The following is a 17,255-nucleotide window of genomic DNA, read 5'->3' as shown; positions in this document are numbered from 1 at the left end:
GTAATAATTATAGTTAATATAGCTATACCTAATTCCTTAATTCACGAATTGTCAATCAACCCATCTATATACAAAATATCTACTCTCAAAACTATTTAAAGCGTTTCTCTGACCTCTAAGAATCGAGGGCTTTTACCTGGCATTACAGGGATTTGTCGTAAATTAAATTTTAGTTCTTAAATCCAAAAAAAGATGAGTATTATCACAGAATATGAGCATAACTACCGAATTTAAGCTTAAATCAATTTAGGACCCGGTTTCAGAATGAAACAACTCCGCTCCCTTTGGTTAATGGCATGGTATTATACTAGGAACTATTGTACGAACTTTTAATTTTCACACTGAGAGACATATTATACATGCTTCAAGAACCAAAATCTAAGAAAAGAGGTGTTTTACCCCTTCTATAGAGACTTTAAATCAAAACAAATCTGATTTTAGACCGCACTTGTTCAGCTAACTTCCAACAAGCAAGTCTTACAGCAGTATCTGCATTATGTACTTAGCTTTCCCAGAATATTTATAGGAGATAGTTTGTGGAATACAACTCTGAAGGATTCGAGAAATTTAAAAGTCCGAAAAGAGGTACCTTACTACACTGAATATTCAAAAAATTAAAAGTAAAGAAAAAAATTAGCAGTCAATACCAATGCATGGTACCTTTTTTTCTTCTTGGCTCAGTCCATGGGTTCGGAAAGGAGCATGTGGCATAGATTCATCTCGTTTCCGAAAAGTTGGAAGAGGGCTTACAGGAAATGTTATTACCTCTGCAAGTGTCGACATTGTTACCAAACTATAAAGAAAAAACACTGAACAGGCATTAAGAAAATACCTTTTCTGGATAGCCTAGGTACATAAAGGTTATTGTTAAATTTTATTCTGCATGTTTATTTTATTGTATATATAAGGAATATTTATTTTAGCTTCTCTATCCTCAGCTTTGTAATCAATATTTGCGCTTAAATCGGGAGATTTTTTACCCAAATGTTAGAGAAGATCAAAGAATCATGGTACAGAATTAAACTTTTAATACATGCTAATGCGATGTTTAGTTCAATCATTAACTTATGGAAATGAAGATTTTGGCAAACTCATTTTAAACTTCTACATAAAAAGGCAAATAATTGTAATACCGACATTATCTACATTGAACTTGTACGAAGAAACTCACCTTACGAAAAAAAAAAACTTCACTTTCGCTTAGATTTTGAATTTCACCGTTAAATTTGATTTCGTTCGTAACGCTACTTCTCACATAAGAGGTGGTTTTTGGTTATTTTTAACTCTTTTTTTTTAAGTTTCACAGAAATGTAAAACCCTTCTTTTAACTACCAGCTAAATTACTATCTGTTGAAAATACAACAGGCCTATTTCTTTCTTTGGTAAAGATTAATAGCTATTTTGATTCTTTGGTATGACTGGCAAAGCAGACGAGAGAGCTAACCCCAAAATTACTATTCCAAATAGCATCCCCTTCTCTATCATCATAATATTTGTATGACTTGACTTTTTATTTTCAGATTGATCAGAAATGCCAACAAAATTCTTATCATGAGTTTTCCAAGATTTGAAAACTGTCCTGGAGGCAAAAATTGAAGAGACACCCTATTTTCATTACATTCACAGTCATAAGACTTAGTTTGGTATTAAATAAATAAAAAAAACCTTTTTTTAAACTGAAAGTAAGGAGCAAAATATAAAATTGAATTGAACAGAAATGATTACTTATATGGTGGGGGGGGGTGCCCCCTTCTAAATACCTCGCTCTTTGCATTATTTTTTTTTTGAATTTTTGAAAAAAAGCTTATTATTTAATTAAATGGGCCTTGTGTTTCAGGGGCCATTCTTAAAGAATAGGAACAAAAAGTCGAAATTTAGCGTAAAAACGAGATATTGAGAAGGGGACTGTTGCCTCATATAATCACTAATTTCTGTGCGTCTTAAGATCTGATGTTGCTCCTTACTTTCAGTTGAAAAAAAAAACTTTAAAAAAAAATTCCGATCGTTTTTAAATAATGCCGGGAAATCCAGCTCCTTTTCCATGAAAAATTACTTCTCAACACGGAAAATCCCTCCATGGAAAATTATTCCCACGTAAAATAACGACCCGTCAGGAAAATTCCTCCCATACTATTCCTGAAATAAGTCTTTCCTGAAATAATATGAATGTCCTTTATTTCTTTCTTTTCGCATAATATATCCAATTCAAGCTCAACAGACTATGCTTCCCTAGATTCCCCACTGGTTGATTTCGAAACTTATCTTTGTTGGGGATGTTTTTCATTGGGACATGCCATTCCAGCGAAAAATTCCCCCGTGACTAAGTTTTGCAAAGTACATCTCCCCTTCTCCTTACAGTAAATAGACACCTCTGTCCCTAATTAAATCACATGCAAGTTGACGGCTTTGAATTTATTGCGACTCATAAAATTCAGTGGCGATTTTAAGGAACGGACAGAGGGAAGAGGACTTCCCCCGGGTGCAAAATTTGAAGTAAATGATTTAACGGTTATAATTTTTTCATAATTGAATTAAAAGAAAGTAGAGGGCGTAATTAATAAAAGAAATAGTTGTCACAGTTTCAATTGTTAAATAAGAATATAAAGGGGAACTATTAGTGGAGTACAGAAGCGATTGCTTTAAGTAGAGAGCCTTTGACTTTTCCAAAAATTGTTAGATACGACCTGACTTCAGAATTACCTTCTGTTCTAAGTCTTTGCAGCTATTCAGAAATTGTTTTAATTTTCAACTTTTAGTTGATAAACGTGTTTTTCCAAAAGTAACAATAAATTTCAAGATAAAATCAAGTTTTAAACATTGTCTTCTAAGATGGTATTTATATAACCCTTAACATATTATTATCATTACTTATTAAATGTTTTTCAATCCATTAAATTATCAAATAAAGGTTTAAAACAAGTTTAATACTTATTTTATCCATATTCTTGAAAATTAAATTCCGAAAAAAGAGGCTGTAGCATCGATGAAAATCGTACCTGAGTAAAGAAAAAAACGACGAAAAAAAAACACAAACGTAACACTCAATTAAGGCCGTAAATAGGGGGGTGCAGGGTTTTAGGGGGGTTTCAACCCCCTCCCTTTCTTTAATTCGGTTCGACTCGTAAAAACATAACAAAAGTGCATATAAATAAATTCTTATTGATTTTTTAAAAAATTTCCGTGAACTAATTTAGCTCACCAGGTGAGCTGAATCGGGCTCAATTTTGCTGGTGAGGTAAATTTATACTTTCTTACAAGTCCAAGTAACATCCAACGAGAATGAAAAAACAATGAACGTAGTTCCTTCGATTCAACTGGCAAATGACAAAAGCTCGATTCAAGCAAGATGTATTTTAATATATTTAACTCAACTTTTTAAAACGAAGATATAACTTATAACATTAAGCGTAAAATGGTAATTACGTACAAAAATTTTCTTCAATAATTTCACTGCATACTTAGTGGTGGTCTTGGGAGAGGGGCAGAGAGGGTACTTGCCCCGAGCACAGAAATTTCAGGGGCGCAATATTCGAAATAAAAAATCAAACGGTTATAATAACTCTGTAATTTAGAATTTTATTTTCAGTAAGACGTTGAAAAATGCAAATAATTAGTAAAGTGTTAATTAATAAATAAAATATAAATAAATTATAATAGTTAAATGATTTAAATGATAAATTGTTAATTAATGAGTAAAAAATTCATTTGGTCAATAAATAGAAATTTTGTTAAAATTCGACCTGGAAATGTTATGGAAGACAATGGTGGTGGCGCTAATTAACATTTCGCTCCGGCCACAAGAGATGCCAAAACCGCCATTGATCAAATTTTTCTCACCACGTGGTCAACCAGAACTATTTTTCACACAAAATAGTCATAGAAAAACTGTTGTGTTGAATAATATCATCCGCGTTAATAAATGCTTGCAATATCAACAGCAGACACACAAATTCTCATACATCGAGGGAAACATACAACACAAGAAACTATTTAGTTACGAGCAATATCCCTCACGAAGAGATTATCTTAGAGGCTTGGGGGCTAGTGTCACAAGCAGGGAGAGCCTTAGAAATTCTCCCAAGGAAAAATACAATTTTTTTAAATTTCTGGGTGCTTTTCACACAGATTACAAAATAAATACAGTGACATATAGCGATCGCAAGTTCTGTCGGTCTGTCCCAGTTTTGCTAGTTTGGACACTTCCAGATAAGCTAGGACGGTGAAATTTGGCAGGCGTATCAGGGACCAGAAGAGATTAAATTAAAAATCACTTCCCGATTCGACCATCTGGGGGGAGGGAGCGGGGGGCCATTCAATTCGGAAAAATTAGAAACAATGAGGTATTTTTAACTCACGAATGGGTGATCAGATCTTAATGAAATTTGATATTTAGAAGGATATCGTGTCTCAGAGCTCTTGTTTTAAGTCCCGACCGGATCTGGTGACATTAGGGGGAGTTGGATGGGGAAACCTGAAATCTTGGGAAACGCTTAGAGTGGAGGGGTCGGGATGAAACTTGATGGGAAAAATAAGCACAAGTCTTAGATACGTGATTTGCATATCCGGGGCAGATCCACTCTCTTTGGAGGAGCGGGGGGGAGTAATTCTGAAAAATTAGAAAAAATGAGGTATTTTTAACTTACGAAGCAGTGATTGGATCTTAATGAAATTTCATATTTAGAAGGACCTTGTAACTCAAATTTCTTATTTTAAATCCTGACCAGATCCAGTGTCATTGGGGGGAGTTGGAGGGGGAGTAACTGGAAATCTGGGAAAACGCTTAGTGTGGAGAGATCAGGACGAAACTTGGTGGGAAGAATAAGCACAAGTCCTAGATTGCGTAATTGAAGTATCTGGATCGGATCCGCTCTCTCTGGGGGAGTTAGGGAGGGGGGGCTAAATCGGTAATTCGGAAAAACAAAAAAAATTAGGTATTTATTACTTACGAACAGGTGATTGGATCCTATTGAAATTTGATATTTAGAAGGATCTCGTGTCTTAGAGCTCTTGTTTTAAATTCTAACTGGATGCGGTGAGATTGGGGGGGGGGGAGTAGGAGGAGGAAACCGGAAATCTTGGAAAACACTTAAATTGGAGAGATCGTGCTGATACTTGGTGGGAAGAATAAACCGAAGTCCTAGATACATGATTGACATAACCAGACCGGATTGACTCTCTTTGGGGGAGTTGGGTGGGGGGGGGATTCATTCGAAAAATTAGAAAAGATGAGGTATTTGTAACTTAAGGACGGGTGATCAGATCGTTATGAAATTTGATAATTAGAAGGATCTTGTGCTCCAGAGCTCTTACTTTAAATCCTGACCATATCCAGTGACACTGGGGGGAGTCGGAGGGGGGAAATCAGAAATCTTGGAAAACGTGAAAATTGAGGTATCTCTATCTTACGAATGGGTGATCAGATCTTAATAAAACTTGATATACAGAAAGATCTTATGTCTCAGATGCTCCATTTTCAATTCAAGTCGGATCCAAGAACATAGGCGGTTGGAGGGGGGAAACAGAAATCTTGGAAACGGGAAATCTTGGAAAACGCTTAGAGAGGAGAGATCGGGATGAAACTGGGTGGGAAGAATAAGGACAAGTTCTAGATAAGTGATTGACATAACTGGACCGGATCCGCTCTCTTTGGGGGAGTTGAGGGGATTTTCAGTGCTTTGGCGAGTTCGGCGCTTCTGGACGTCCAGGGACGATGAAAATTGGTAGGCGTGTCAGGGACCTGCACAAATTGACTTGATAAAGTAGTTTTTCCCGATTCGACCATCTGGGGGGCTGGAAGGAGAGGAGAAATTTAAAAAAATGAGGTATTTTTAACTTACGAATAAATGATCAGATCTTAATGATATTTGATATTTAGAAGGACCGCATGTCTCAGAGCTCTATTTTAAATCCCGACCTTACCCGGTGACATCGGGGGTTGGAGGGGGAAACGGGAAATCTTGAAAAACGCTTAAAGTGGAGAGATCGGGATGAAACTGGGTGGGAAGAATAAGCACAAGTGTTAGATACGAGATTGACATAACCGGACTAAATCCGCTCTCTTTGGGGGGTTGCGGGGGTGTTAAGTCGGAAAAACTAGAAAAACTGAGATTTTTTAACTTACGAACAGTTGACCTGATCTTAATGAAATTTGACATTCAGAAGGAACTTATGTCTCAGAGCTCTTATTTTAAATCGCGACCAGATCTGGTGACATGGGGGGGTTGGAGGGGAAAACCGGAAATCTTAGAAAACGCTTAGAGTAGAGAGACCAGGATGAAACTTTGTGGGTAGAATAAGCAAGTGTCGCAGATACGTGATTGACGTAACCGGACTGGATCCGCTCTCTTTAGAGGAGTTAGGGGGGTCCAGTGCTTTGGTGGGTTCGGTGCTTGGACGATGAAAATTGGTAAACGCGTCTGGGGCCTACACAAATTGATTTGATAAAGTCGTTTTTCCCGACTCGACCATCTGGGAGGCTGAAGGGAGAGTAAAAATAAAAATAAAATGATGTATTTTTAATTATGAGTGGTGATCGAATCTACAGACTAAAGTATGTCCCGAGAAGGTATTTTGAAGCAACTACCTCCATTCCTTCTTTCTCTAGAGGGCCCTGACCTTTGTTGACCTTTAAAAATATGTGTGTTATAAAAGTGAAACCTTGCCAAATAGATCTTCGCTTAATTGAAGTACAACAAAATTGTTTTCAGCTTCATAACTCTGCTCAATTCGATTTTATAAGGTTTTAAACATATGCAAATACATTTCCTAAATTTTGAAAAAAAAAACATTGATATGGCTCAAAATTCTACTCAAATAACAGGAATTGCATTTTCAGAACTAAAGGCAGAGGAAAGGCAACTAGTAACTAAAAATTAAGGTAAAATGTTGTTTTGTCAACATTTCAATAGGTATAGACCTGTCAAGTAGGCAAATTTCAGGACCCTCTAGAGGGAGAAGGTTTGGAGATGGGCACTTTAAAATACCTTCCCATGACATACTTTAGCCTGTAGATCCATCCCTGAAAGTTTCATTTTCCTAACCTAAACCCTTTCTGAGATAGCAAGAAGCCAATTAACTAGAATTTTACCGGATCTCGTATCTCAGAGCTCTTATTTTAAATCCCGACCGGCATTAAGCCTCTGATTTTCCTTTTAAATCAATCTATTGATTCTTAGAATTTCGCTAGAGCTCATGCCATATGAGCTCTTGGCTCTTCCGACCTCGTCACAAGTGCCATATGAGCTCTTAGCTCTTGTTTTTTATTGTCTCCCCCTCGAAAATATCCCTTTTTACTTGCCTATTGGAATCACTTGACGGCAAATTTTGAAATATAGTCCTCTATTTAAGTAATGAAACAGATCCTAGGGTCACGAACTATCCTTTCACATGGCATCACACGTGAATGTCCGGAATGTCCATATAAAAGTTTTTATAGATAGGTTTAGAAGAAAGATGCTCTTGAAACCAGAATCATGCTGGAATCTTCAAGCTTGTATAATGAGAAGCCTCAAAATCTTCGAGTCGTTTTGTTGATTCTCTATCAGAAAATTTGGGACATCTTTTAGTGAGTCATCCCACCCGTTAATTATCCAAATACATGTTAATTGCTCCTTTAGATTTTGAAAAAAAGACATTTTTATTTGCCAAATGTCTTATATTTTCATTGCAAAAATGACAATTTTGCCCCACATATACTTTGAAAAATACATTTTGCCTTCCCCCCCCCCACCCTTCTGAATTATAGTGAATTGACGCCACTGTAAATGTTATAGGCCTAATTCAAATTTATTACTTCAACAAAATCAGGAAATTTCGTATCACTCCCAGTTTAACTGCACCCCACATTCCCTAATGCTTACATATACTCCTTGGCTATATGCCTATAAGAAAGTATGCTTATTTTAAACCTCTCCACATATTTTGTTTTCCAAATTCAAATTATTTAGCAACATGAACCAACTGTTGATGAGAAATAAGTAAAAAAAAAGCCTTTCAAAACCAACAAATTGAAAAAGCAACACTACCGCATCTTTAATAAGAAAGAGATCACATTTGCTCCCTGGCCTGGCTGCGCAAGTACTTATCACATATTATCAAGACTTACCTAAAATGATAAAACCAGCAAATATTTTAGGGTGTTTATGCTACGAGTTTTGTCACAGGACTAGCTGAATAAGTAGACATCTACTGAATATGCGCATTTATTTGCTTCATAAATAATCATATTGGGTCTCAGCATGGATTCTCGATGGCGCTTAGGTTAGTAACATCTATCATACGTAGTTACATAAGTTATGTGCTTTTGGCTTAACCAGTTTCTGGAGGGCAGAGCAAGTATTAGACTGGGGACAGTGAAGCATTGGCACCGGCAGGTGGGAGGCCTTAGCCACCTGGGACTATAATGTAATTATAAGGAAACCAAAGGAAAGTAAGCAGAATAGGGAAAACCATGGAGAAAATATGTGGCCCCTCGTTGGCTGCCTGCCAACAGATTTTGACCATTAATAAGGACAATAAAAGTTCTAATTTGTGACGGAGTGACCCCTTTGGAGTTTTCCACAAACATTTTTCTACATGATTTGGTTGGAGCAACAAAAAAAATTTTAATTCTTCATAGTAATGAATTATAAGTAAATAACGATCCTTGTCAAAAACGAAAGTAAAAGAGCCTAACTATAGATAATATTCAATCAAAGAATCCGCTTTATATGGTGATCCTAAATGTGTATTTGTATGTTAGCAATTAGTGCAGTTATTAGTACACGAGATAGATCGTACAATTATAGAAAACGCAAGAAAAACAACTTGATAGGGGACAATTTCGGTAAAAATATGCCGTCAACTTTGGCCTGCATTGCAAGAGTACCCATGAGCTGATATATGAAGGCACTATAATCAAAAATGGTTCCACTGAACGGAATGCCAGGAATTTCTGTATTTTCCCCCAGAACGGACACGTTTTTTGTATTTTTTTTTCCCAGGAGTGATTGTATTTATCTAGTTGTCACTTTGAAAAAAATTTAATTTCTTACAGTTATGAAACATAATAGTGTCAAATATATTGGTTTTTGGTATTCAAATTAAATTAAAATTAAATATTTTGGTGTTTCATAACCAAGTTCAAAACTGTCGATATTGTTAAAAAATATCCGTCCAACGCTTCAGCATTGCTCAAATGAACTGAATGCTGGGAGTTTATATATTAGTTTTTGTAAGTAGGCTATTGTTTTGTGTATTTTTCTGTAATTTCTTAGTTTTTTATTTTTTGTATACTTTTACTTTAATTGACATACTTTTCCATTGCCTTTAGAAAAATGTTAATCTCTTCCTGAAAAAAAAACAACAACAAGTTGTCTCAACTGAAAATAAGGAGCAACATTAAAATTTAAAACGAAAAGAAAATATTACGGATATGACGGGGGTTGCCCCCTCCTCAACACTTCGCTCTTCACGCCATAGTTTTTCGGCACTTTAAAATAAGTTACTTATTGTTCTAATTAAACGACCATTGCGTTTCAAGAGTTGTTTTTAAGAAAATTCGGACAAAATTTAAACTTTAGTGTAAAGAGCGAGGTATTAAAAAGGGGTCAATCCACCTCATATACGGAATAGTTTCTGTTCGTTTCAAGTTTTAACGTTACTCCTTACCTTCAGTTGAAATGACTCGTTTTTTTTTGTTTAATTTCTGATCGCTTTTAATAAAAATAAAGTCAGGATACCTGGCTCCACATCCACGGGTAAATCCCACTCCCCATACAAATATCCTCTGGACAATTCAGTTCTGGCGAAAATTTACCCTTGAAAATTACCCTTAAAATCTCCACGCCTAAAATTGAATCGGTAAAGATAAAGCAAGACACATAAAGAAATTGCGTGTAGAAATTCTGAAAAATTCACCCAGTGTAAAATTTCCCCTGAAAAGTTTACCCCCTGGAAACATCCCTTTCCATGTAATAATTCTCCCAGTAAAAAGTTCGTCCTTCTCTCCCACCTGAAAAATATATGCATACTTCCCAATAAAAAATAAGACAATGGGCAAATTTTATAACTTAATAACCTTTCTTCAGGGGCTTTAGGGGGTCATTTTGGGTCCAAAGACACATTTATTGGGCCTTTCAACTATGCTGACAAAAGCTATCTCAAAATTTTTATTGGACTATTTTGGGAAAAAGTAGCGTTGGAGTGGGTCTGTTTGCCCTCTAAATTTTTGGTCACTTAAAAGGGCACTATAACTAAAATGAACCATCGCCCGACGATCTAGGTCCACTGGGTGGATGTGACCAACCTGGGGAAAAAAATAAACACACATCTGTGATCTTTCTTGTAGCAAAAATTACAAAATTCCACATTTTTCGAGATAAGACCTTGAAATCTCTGCAATTGGGTTCTTTGATAGTTCTTTGATGAATCTGATGATGCGTTTTTCATTAGAATTCTATAACTTCTAGGGGGTCTTTCCACCTTTTCTCGAAAATCAGACAAATTTTCTGAGGCTTGTAGCTTGTGATGGGTAAGATTAGACTTAATGAAACTTATATATTTGGAATCAGCACAATAAGCCAATTCTTTTGTAATATCTATTGGTATAAAAATTCGGTCTCATAGAATTCCGGTTACTATTGAGCAGGGTCACTCCTTACTTACAGAATGTTACCACGAACCGTTTGGTTATTCATCAAAATCCAAATAGACATCATTGAAATATTGATAGTTTTTTTCTGTGCTATCAATATTTTCTGTGCAAATAGAAAAAGTTTTTCAACTAAAGTAAGGAGCAAGTTCAAAACTTAAAATAAATATAAATTACTCTGTATACAAGGAGGACTACCCCCTTCTGAGCACTTTGTTCATTAAACAGAAGTTTTTAGTGCTTTGAAAAATCTTTTTTTTACAATTATGTATTTTCTTAAAAATTTGGAAAAAAGCCAAACTTCACAGTAAAGAGTAGGGAGCTAAGGAGCAGACAGTCCTTCATATAAAGAATATTCTGTTCAAATGGGTTGAGATCCCAGTCCTTTATCTCCCTGGTTAGTTGCTTTTAAAATATGTAAACCAATAATTTTACGTTGATTAGTACCGTCCAAGTTTAAATTCACAATCTCAATTTTGGATAAAATTTGAATATACTTAACAAATTGGCGATGAAAAGTAATTGTAGTGAAAAGTCCTTATTACTACTTATTACTTCTTAAGAATTTCGGTTGGATGAAAAGGAGTATTATATTTGTATGGATGGAAAGTCTGAGAGACTTTCGATCTTCTACATAACTGAAGCCATCACAACCTCTACAATAGGATTTTCTTATCGATAAATACATTACATACATTCGTTTAAATATGTTGAAGTACTTCATATAAATAGAAAAAGAAAAATATTACCATTTAAAATTGCTGAAAACTAAGTTCCTAGCAGTAGTTGCCACCTCAAGGAAATTAACGGGGCTTATGATGACCTGCCTTGCCTTTTCCACCTATATGCTTTTAGATACGGGAATTTAACGTTTTAGTTGTATAAAGAAATATTTGTTGAATTCCTACTCCCCCCCCCCTACCTCTTCCAACATTTATCTTAAGCCTCAGAAAGAGTAAGCAGTTTGTCTATTAAAATGTACTCTTGTAGGAATCTGCACAACCCCTACCTAAACAATGACTCAACCTCCTTCATTATAGCTGATACGCAATTAGAGATCATCAAACTTAGCCTAATTTTATTACAAATAAAGCGAATCAACATGGGTTGAATCCAGTACTGTCACCGTTTGGCATTACTTCTTTTGCAGCAGGGAAGCCTAAAATGTAGTTATTGACACTTTTAAATCAAATAAAAAAATAAAATAAAATAAAAGGTAAAGGATACGGCATTAGACTTTACAGTCCGTACCGGTGGTGCTGATCTCCGTTTCTTGGCCCTTCAGCCAGGAAGTGCAATGGGGGTTGGGGGCCAGCCATCCTGTGCTTTCGCACACCCTTCCTGTTTACCTTCCCCAGATTTCTCCAGGTACCCATTTAGAGCTGGGTCGACTCTGGCTAAGCTTACAGAGTCACGCCACTAACCCCCGTCCCAAACTGAAGAATTGGGTACACTGGGATTCGAACCCGCGTCCTCTCAGACAAGGGATCCCGAATCCAGCGCACCAACCCATTCGGCCAGGGTAAAGTCGTAGTTTGGTGCCCTAAACCTCCTAAACTGTCACCAAACCACCACTGCTATTTTGGGGTCTGCCCCCCTGGAAAATTTTCTGCCGACACCCTTAGAATGAAGCAGCACCATTGGACCTCGTAATCCTTGAATGTCCTTCTCCTTCGGCCTGGATTTCCAAAATTCCTATTTTTTGTGATGAATAAAAATTTTAGATAAATTAATCAATCACATAAGTAGGATGATTATTTGGTATTTGATTTTGTAATGAAACAATAAAGCAAAACGTCAAAACTACCCTCTCCTGCTTACTCTAAAAGATGTGTCGTCTATATATTTTATTTCTCCGGTTTTTGCATAGTCTAATGGGAATTCTGAGGAGTTGACGTCAAGGGCACTAGTTCACAAAAATAAAGGGTGGGGGGAGACGAAGAAATGCAGTTCTTCTTAAAAGAAGATAGAAAATGTATATTTTCATAGTTTGGAAGGGAGGCAATTTAGTTGTTTTCAATTTTTTCAATCAAAATACCAAAAAAGAGGTATTTTTCAAAACCTAGGAAACGGGGTTGATTGGTGCCCCGGGTTCATCTTCGAAATTACTTTGTAGAGTGGAATTTAATTAGAAATCACCTAAAAGTACTAACTAAAAAAAATACATCTTAGAAAAGATGTTAAGCAGTAAGGCATTTAATTATTAAGGTCAATGGCCGCTCTAACTAGGAATGTGCATGTAAATTTACTTGATGAGGTGGGGGGGGATTGAAAAAATGAACAAGCAGACGATTTATACTGAAAATACAAAAAAAAACAATCTGAGGAGAAAATTGTGAAAACATAAAGATTTGAGTGAAAGATCCGAAGGCTCTTCTTGTGTACATGTGGGCCCCAAAGTATATTTTCGCAGTAGCAGAGTGGAAAGGTTCTCCATTAGTACAATGAAGATACAACAAAAACACGTAGACCTTGAACAAATTTCAACAAACATGATTTTTGCACCATTCCACAGAGAAAAAAGCGCTTATTACCGTATCTAAAATTGGTGTTACTACTCTTAAGAGAAATATGTCAAATTCACCCTGAAAGCGCGGAGGAGGGGTCAAAAGGCTAAAAATTCAATATGCGATAATACATAGAAAAAGATTTTTTCTATGGGGCTGTTGGGGTAAAAAATAAGGAAAATGAATGTAAAAGCAGTCCCTCCCATGTCATCGGGACTATATTTGGAAATGCCTCTTTAGAGTTTGAAGTGGGAAGGGTTATCTCCGAAAAACCTTGTGTGTCCTTTCTAGGGTTTTCTTGGTCACAGATAACCAAAAAGGGAAAGAAAGAACTTGGAACCTACAAAAACTGAAACCTTTACTATTGAGAGGCAAAAGAAAAAAAAATGGAAATCGTATTTGAAAAAAAAATGTATTTTGTTCGAGTACCGGGAATGGTATCAGGCAACAGGTTTTGTTGCCATACTTTTCAAGTCTGCCCTCAAGGTGCGAAGGGGAAGGGTGAAAAAATTTATATCATGAAAATTTGCTGGAAAACATAACTTTTATGGAGTTATCGGGTTCGTAAAAAAAAACAGAAAGGAACGTGTAAATACTCTCGAATAAATATGACATGTGGCACCGGCTTGATGTTCTATCAGTATCAATTGAGCTCAGTAACTAGTACTTCACCTTTGAAATTACACTAGCCAATACTACTGATATCCATTTACTAGCCTCCTGAACAATTTCGCACAATGCCACCTAAAAGAGAGGTATGCGTATTATTATAATCCTGTTGATCAAATTTTAGCTGAGACCTTGAATTTCCTTGGTTCTAAGCTTATACCAAGGTGACTTGTGGTAAGCGTATGAATACTTTACTTTATTTTCTTGGTTCTATTGAAAACATAATACAGAAAAATGTGGGTCTGCTGTGGTATCTACTACTCCAACCAATTTTGGTATTGAGCGCTATCTAGTTTTCATGAAAAAAGGATCTAGTTCAAACACTTGCTTTAAAAGAATCGTTTGCTTTGCAGTGAAATCAATTAGCTAATTCCAGTTTTACCATAAATTGGCTTTTAGCAAGAAATAAAAAAAAATTTGGCACATTTTTGAGACTTTTAAGCATAATTGAAAAACAGTCATTAATCTTTCCTTGTAATTTCTGAATTTTCTTCTTCAACTTCTATTCAAGGATCTTCTACCATAATCCTTTTTTAAAGATCTGTTCTGTTTTTATTTTCCTCTAATTATTTTTCTCTTAGGACGATATTTTATTTGGAAGATCATTCCTTGTCCATTACTCTTCTAGTCCTGATGATTCTTGGTCGAATATGGTAGTAGAGCCTGAACTTTTTTAGCTAGAGGAACTTATCTATCCTCAATCTAGCTCTTTTTTCTTTATTTGTTATTGTACTACTACTCCCAATAAAATACAACAGTATTTGCCGATATCGTATTTATCTGTCGTATTTATTTGGATATCGTATTACGATACGGATATCGTATTTATTTGGATTTCTGAAGTTGACTTTGCTTTACATGGAATCTACTATCGGTCCAATATGCTTTGAAAACATAAATAACTGTGGCGCAATAAGCATCTTTGGTGAGAAAGATATTTTAAATATAAGTGCAGTGTCTAGAGAGCGAGGAGAGCCTAGAGAACCTTGAAGTTGCTCTAGGAGGTCGGGTACACTTGCTGCAGATCTTACACAAACGATAAAGACTTAAAAAAATTATAGAAGCGGAATAGACGGTCACAGCTAGAGAAAATCACCGAAGAAAGATTTCTTTTGAGATTTTATTCGAGGGAATTCGATTTTAAAAGCTGCTGTTTATTTTGCTGTAGCCTACACCAAATACCATTAGACAAAGCATAGGAAAGGACATTTTTGGCGTAAGGTCAGAACAAAATAATTTGTGAAAGACTGCTTTCTATCGGCAAATAAAAAACGATGAGTGGGGAAATACCGCCCATTTTTGCATTAGCTCAGTGGTGGACCTCCATGCCCCTGATGCTGTATATCACGTGTCGGGCTCAGCTGCTTTTTCAACTTATCGTAATGCATCCTCAAAATTTGACAGTGACGTCAAAGTCTTAGGGAGCACAATAGCGCTGCTTAAGCAAAGAGTGATATGGGCACAATGTATTATTTTTTTTTGGGGGGGGGGGAGTTTTGGACCAGGGCACTTCGTATATAAGGAGTTTTGAGATAGCCATTTTGATAAAAATGGTTCAAACATCGGATAATAAAAAATCTGGGGTACACACAACCACCTAGGGTCCGGGGCAGACGTTGTAATCTATTCCCTGGGGGCATAAAGGGTTCTTATTGAAGGAATGCTTGCATAAACTTCAGAGTTAGCTCATTTGATTGAAAATTGAAAATCCTAGTCCCCTTTTCAAGAGTCAAAAGTGATCTGACGGTAACTAGCCCCCCCCCCCTCCCTACAAACTATCTTTTCCCTAAATGCGTCCGATCAAATGTTTTATATTGCCGTTTTGTTCTAAAGATTTTATCAATCTTATTTTATATTGAGATTAATATGTTAATATTAAGATTATAACAAAGACTCCAGGATTAAGTGCCCTTCTTAAGAATAAAAAATGATTGGAGGGCAACTACCCCCAAAGGGCCCTTTTCCTCAAATAAATGTGATCAAAATTTTGAGTCATGTTCTACAGAATAATTTAAAGATCAAATAACAAAAACTCAGGGGTCACCACAACTTTCCAGAGGCCGGGAGAAGTGTTGTATGTTCTGCCTTGGGGGGGGGGAATAGGCCTAAGGTCTTATGTAAGAGATGATCGTATAAACATCAGAGTTGGATCATTTGATTGGAAATGGAAATTTTCATTTATTATTTTGAGAGTCATCAAAAGCGATCCGGGGGAATATTCCCCTCCCCACCCTCTTTTCCCCAATTGCATCCGATCAAAATTTTGAGATAACCATTTTGTTTGAAATAGTCCAACGATCAGGTGACAAAACTTCCGGGTCATCATACCCGCCACCCCACCCCCAACTTGAAACCCGAGGGAAGGGTTTTAACTTATACCCCAAGGACAAATAAGGTTTTTACGGAAAACGTGGTCGTATAAACTTCAGAAGGGACTCTAGCTCCCTTTTTAAGAGTCAAGTGATCCAATGGCAACTAGCCTCTCCCACCAAACCCAAGGCCATAAGGCTCCAATTTTTTCCCCATGGCCACTTTTTATGAAAGAGATGGTCGTATAAACTTCGGAAGAGCTCGGTTGATTGAAAATCGGAAGTTATAGTGGTCTTTTTAGGAGTCAAAAGCAATTGGAGGGCCTTCCCCAAATGTGTCCGATACAACAAAACTCTGGCATTGGTACTCCCCTCCCCAGGGTTCATTGGTTGGCGTCGTAAGTTATGCCCAGGGGGCACTTATGGTTTTTATGGAAGGGCTACTCATATAAGCTTCAAAATAGGTTCATTTGATTGAAAATTGAAAGTTCTAGTTCACTTTTGAATAGTCAAAAGAGATCGGAGGTCAACTAGCCCCTCGCACTTTTATCCTCAAGCCCACGTTATGCCATGGGCTTGAGCTCGAGTACGTAAGGGGGTTGTAAGGCTTTTTTTTCGAAGGGGTGGTCCTATAAAGATCAGAGGTAGCTCATTTGATTGGAAATTGAGTTACCGTTTTAACAGTCAAAAGTGATCGGACTGTATCTACCTCCCCCCCCCTCTCTCAACACCCCTTTTCCTTCAATTTGTCCTATGGATTTGAGAAAGCAATTCCCTTTGAAATAGTCCGACAATCAAATAACAAAACTTCAGGGTCAACATACCCCCCCCCCCAGGGTGCAGGGGGACTAAGGGTTTCAGCTTGTGCTCAGGGGTATATAAGGTTTTATGGCAGAGGCGGTCGCATAAATTTGAGAGGGGACTCAAATGGTTATAAATTCATAGTTCTAGTTCCCTTTTCTAGTTCAAAGTTCAAAAGGGATCCAATGGCAACTAGTCCCCCTTCCCCACCAGCCTTCTTTTTCCCAAATACTTTCGATCCAATTGTTTATATGATAATTTTGTTCAAAATTGACCAAAAAACATATAACAAAAATTCTCGGGATAACACAGCCCCCAACCCAGAAACCGGGGGAAAAT

The 17,255-nt window shown here is 36.6% G+C and overlaps 2 protein-coding genes across 2 annotated transcripts in view; both read right to left on the bottom strand.

Moving 5' to 3' along the window:
* Positions 1-8,248, bottom strand: part of LOC136041026 (urocanate hydratase-like) — an 88,051-nt gene extending 79,803 nt beyond the window's left edge. The window contains exons 1-2 of the mRNA XM_065725546.1: positions 8,105-8,248; positions 661-793 (exon numbers count right to left, since the gene is read on the bottom strand). Of these exons, the coding sequence (XP_065581618.1) occupies positions 661-783 (123 nt within the window). The 5' untranslated portion in view covers positions 784-793; positions 8,105-8,248. The remainder of the gene's footprint in view (positions 1-660; positions 794-8,104) is intronic.
* Positions 8,249-13,797: 5,549 nt separating this feature from the next.
* Positions 13,798-17,255, bottom strand: part of LOC136040691 (uncharacterized) — a 146,436-nt gene continuing 142,978 nt past the window's right edge. The window contains exon 4 of the mRNA XM_065724990.1: positions 13,798-13,881. Coding sequence (XP_065581062.1) covers positions 13,798-13,881 — 84 coding nt within the window. The remainder of the gene's footprint in view (positions 13,882-17,255) is intronic.

Source organism: Artemia franciscana, chromosome 21 (genome assembly GCF_032884065.1).
Source record: "Artemia franciscana chromosome 21, ASM3288406v1, whole genome shotgun sequence".
NCBI lineage: Eukaryota > Metazoa > Arthropoda > Branchiopoda > Anostraca > Artemiidae > Artemia > Artemia franciscana.
The sequence above is the reverse complement of the archived record's forward strand: the minus strand, read 5'-3'. Positions and strand labels throughout refer to the sequence as shown.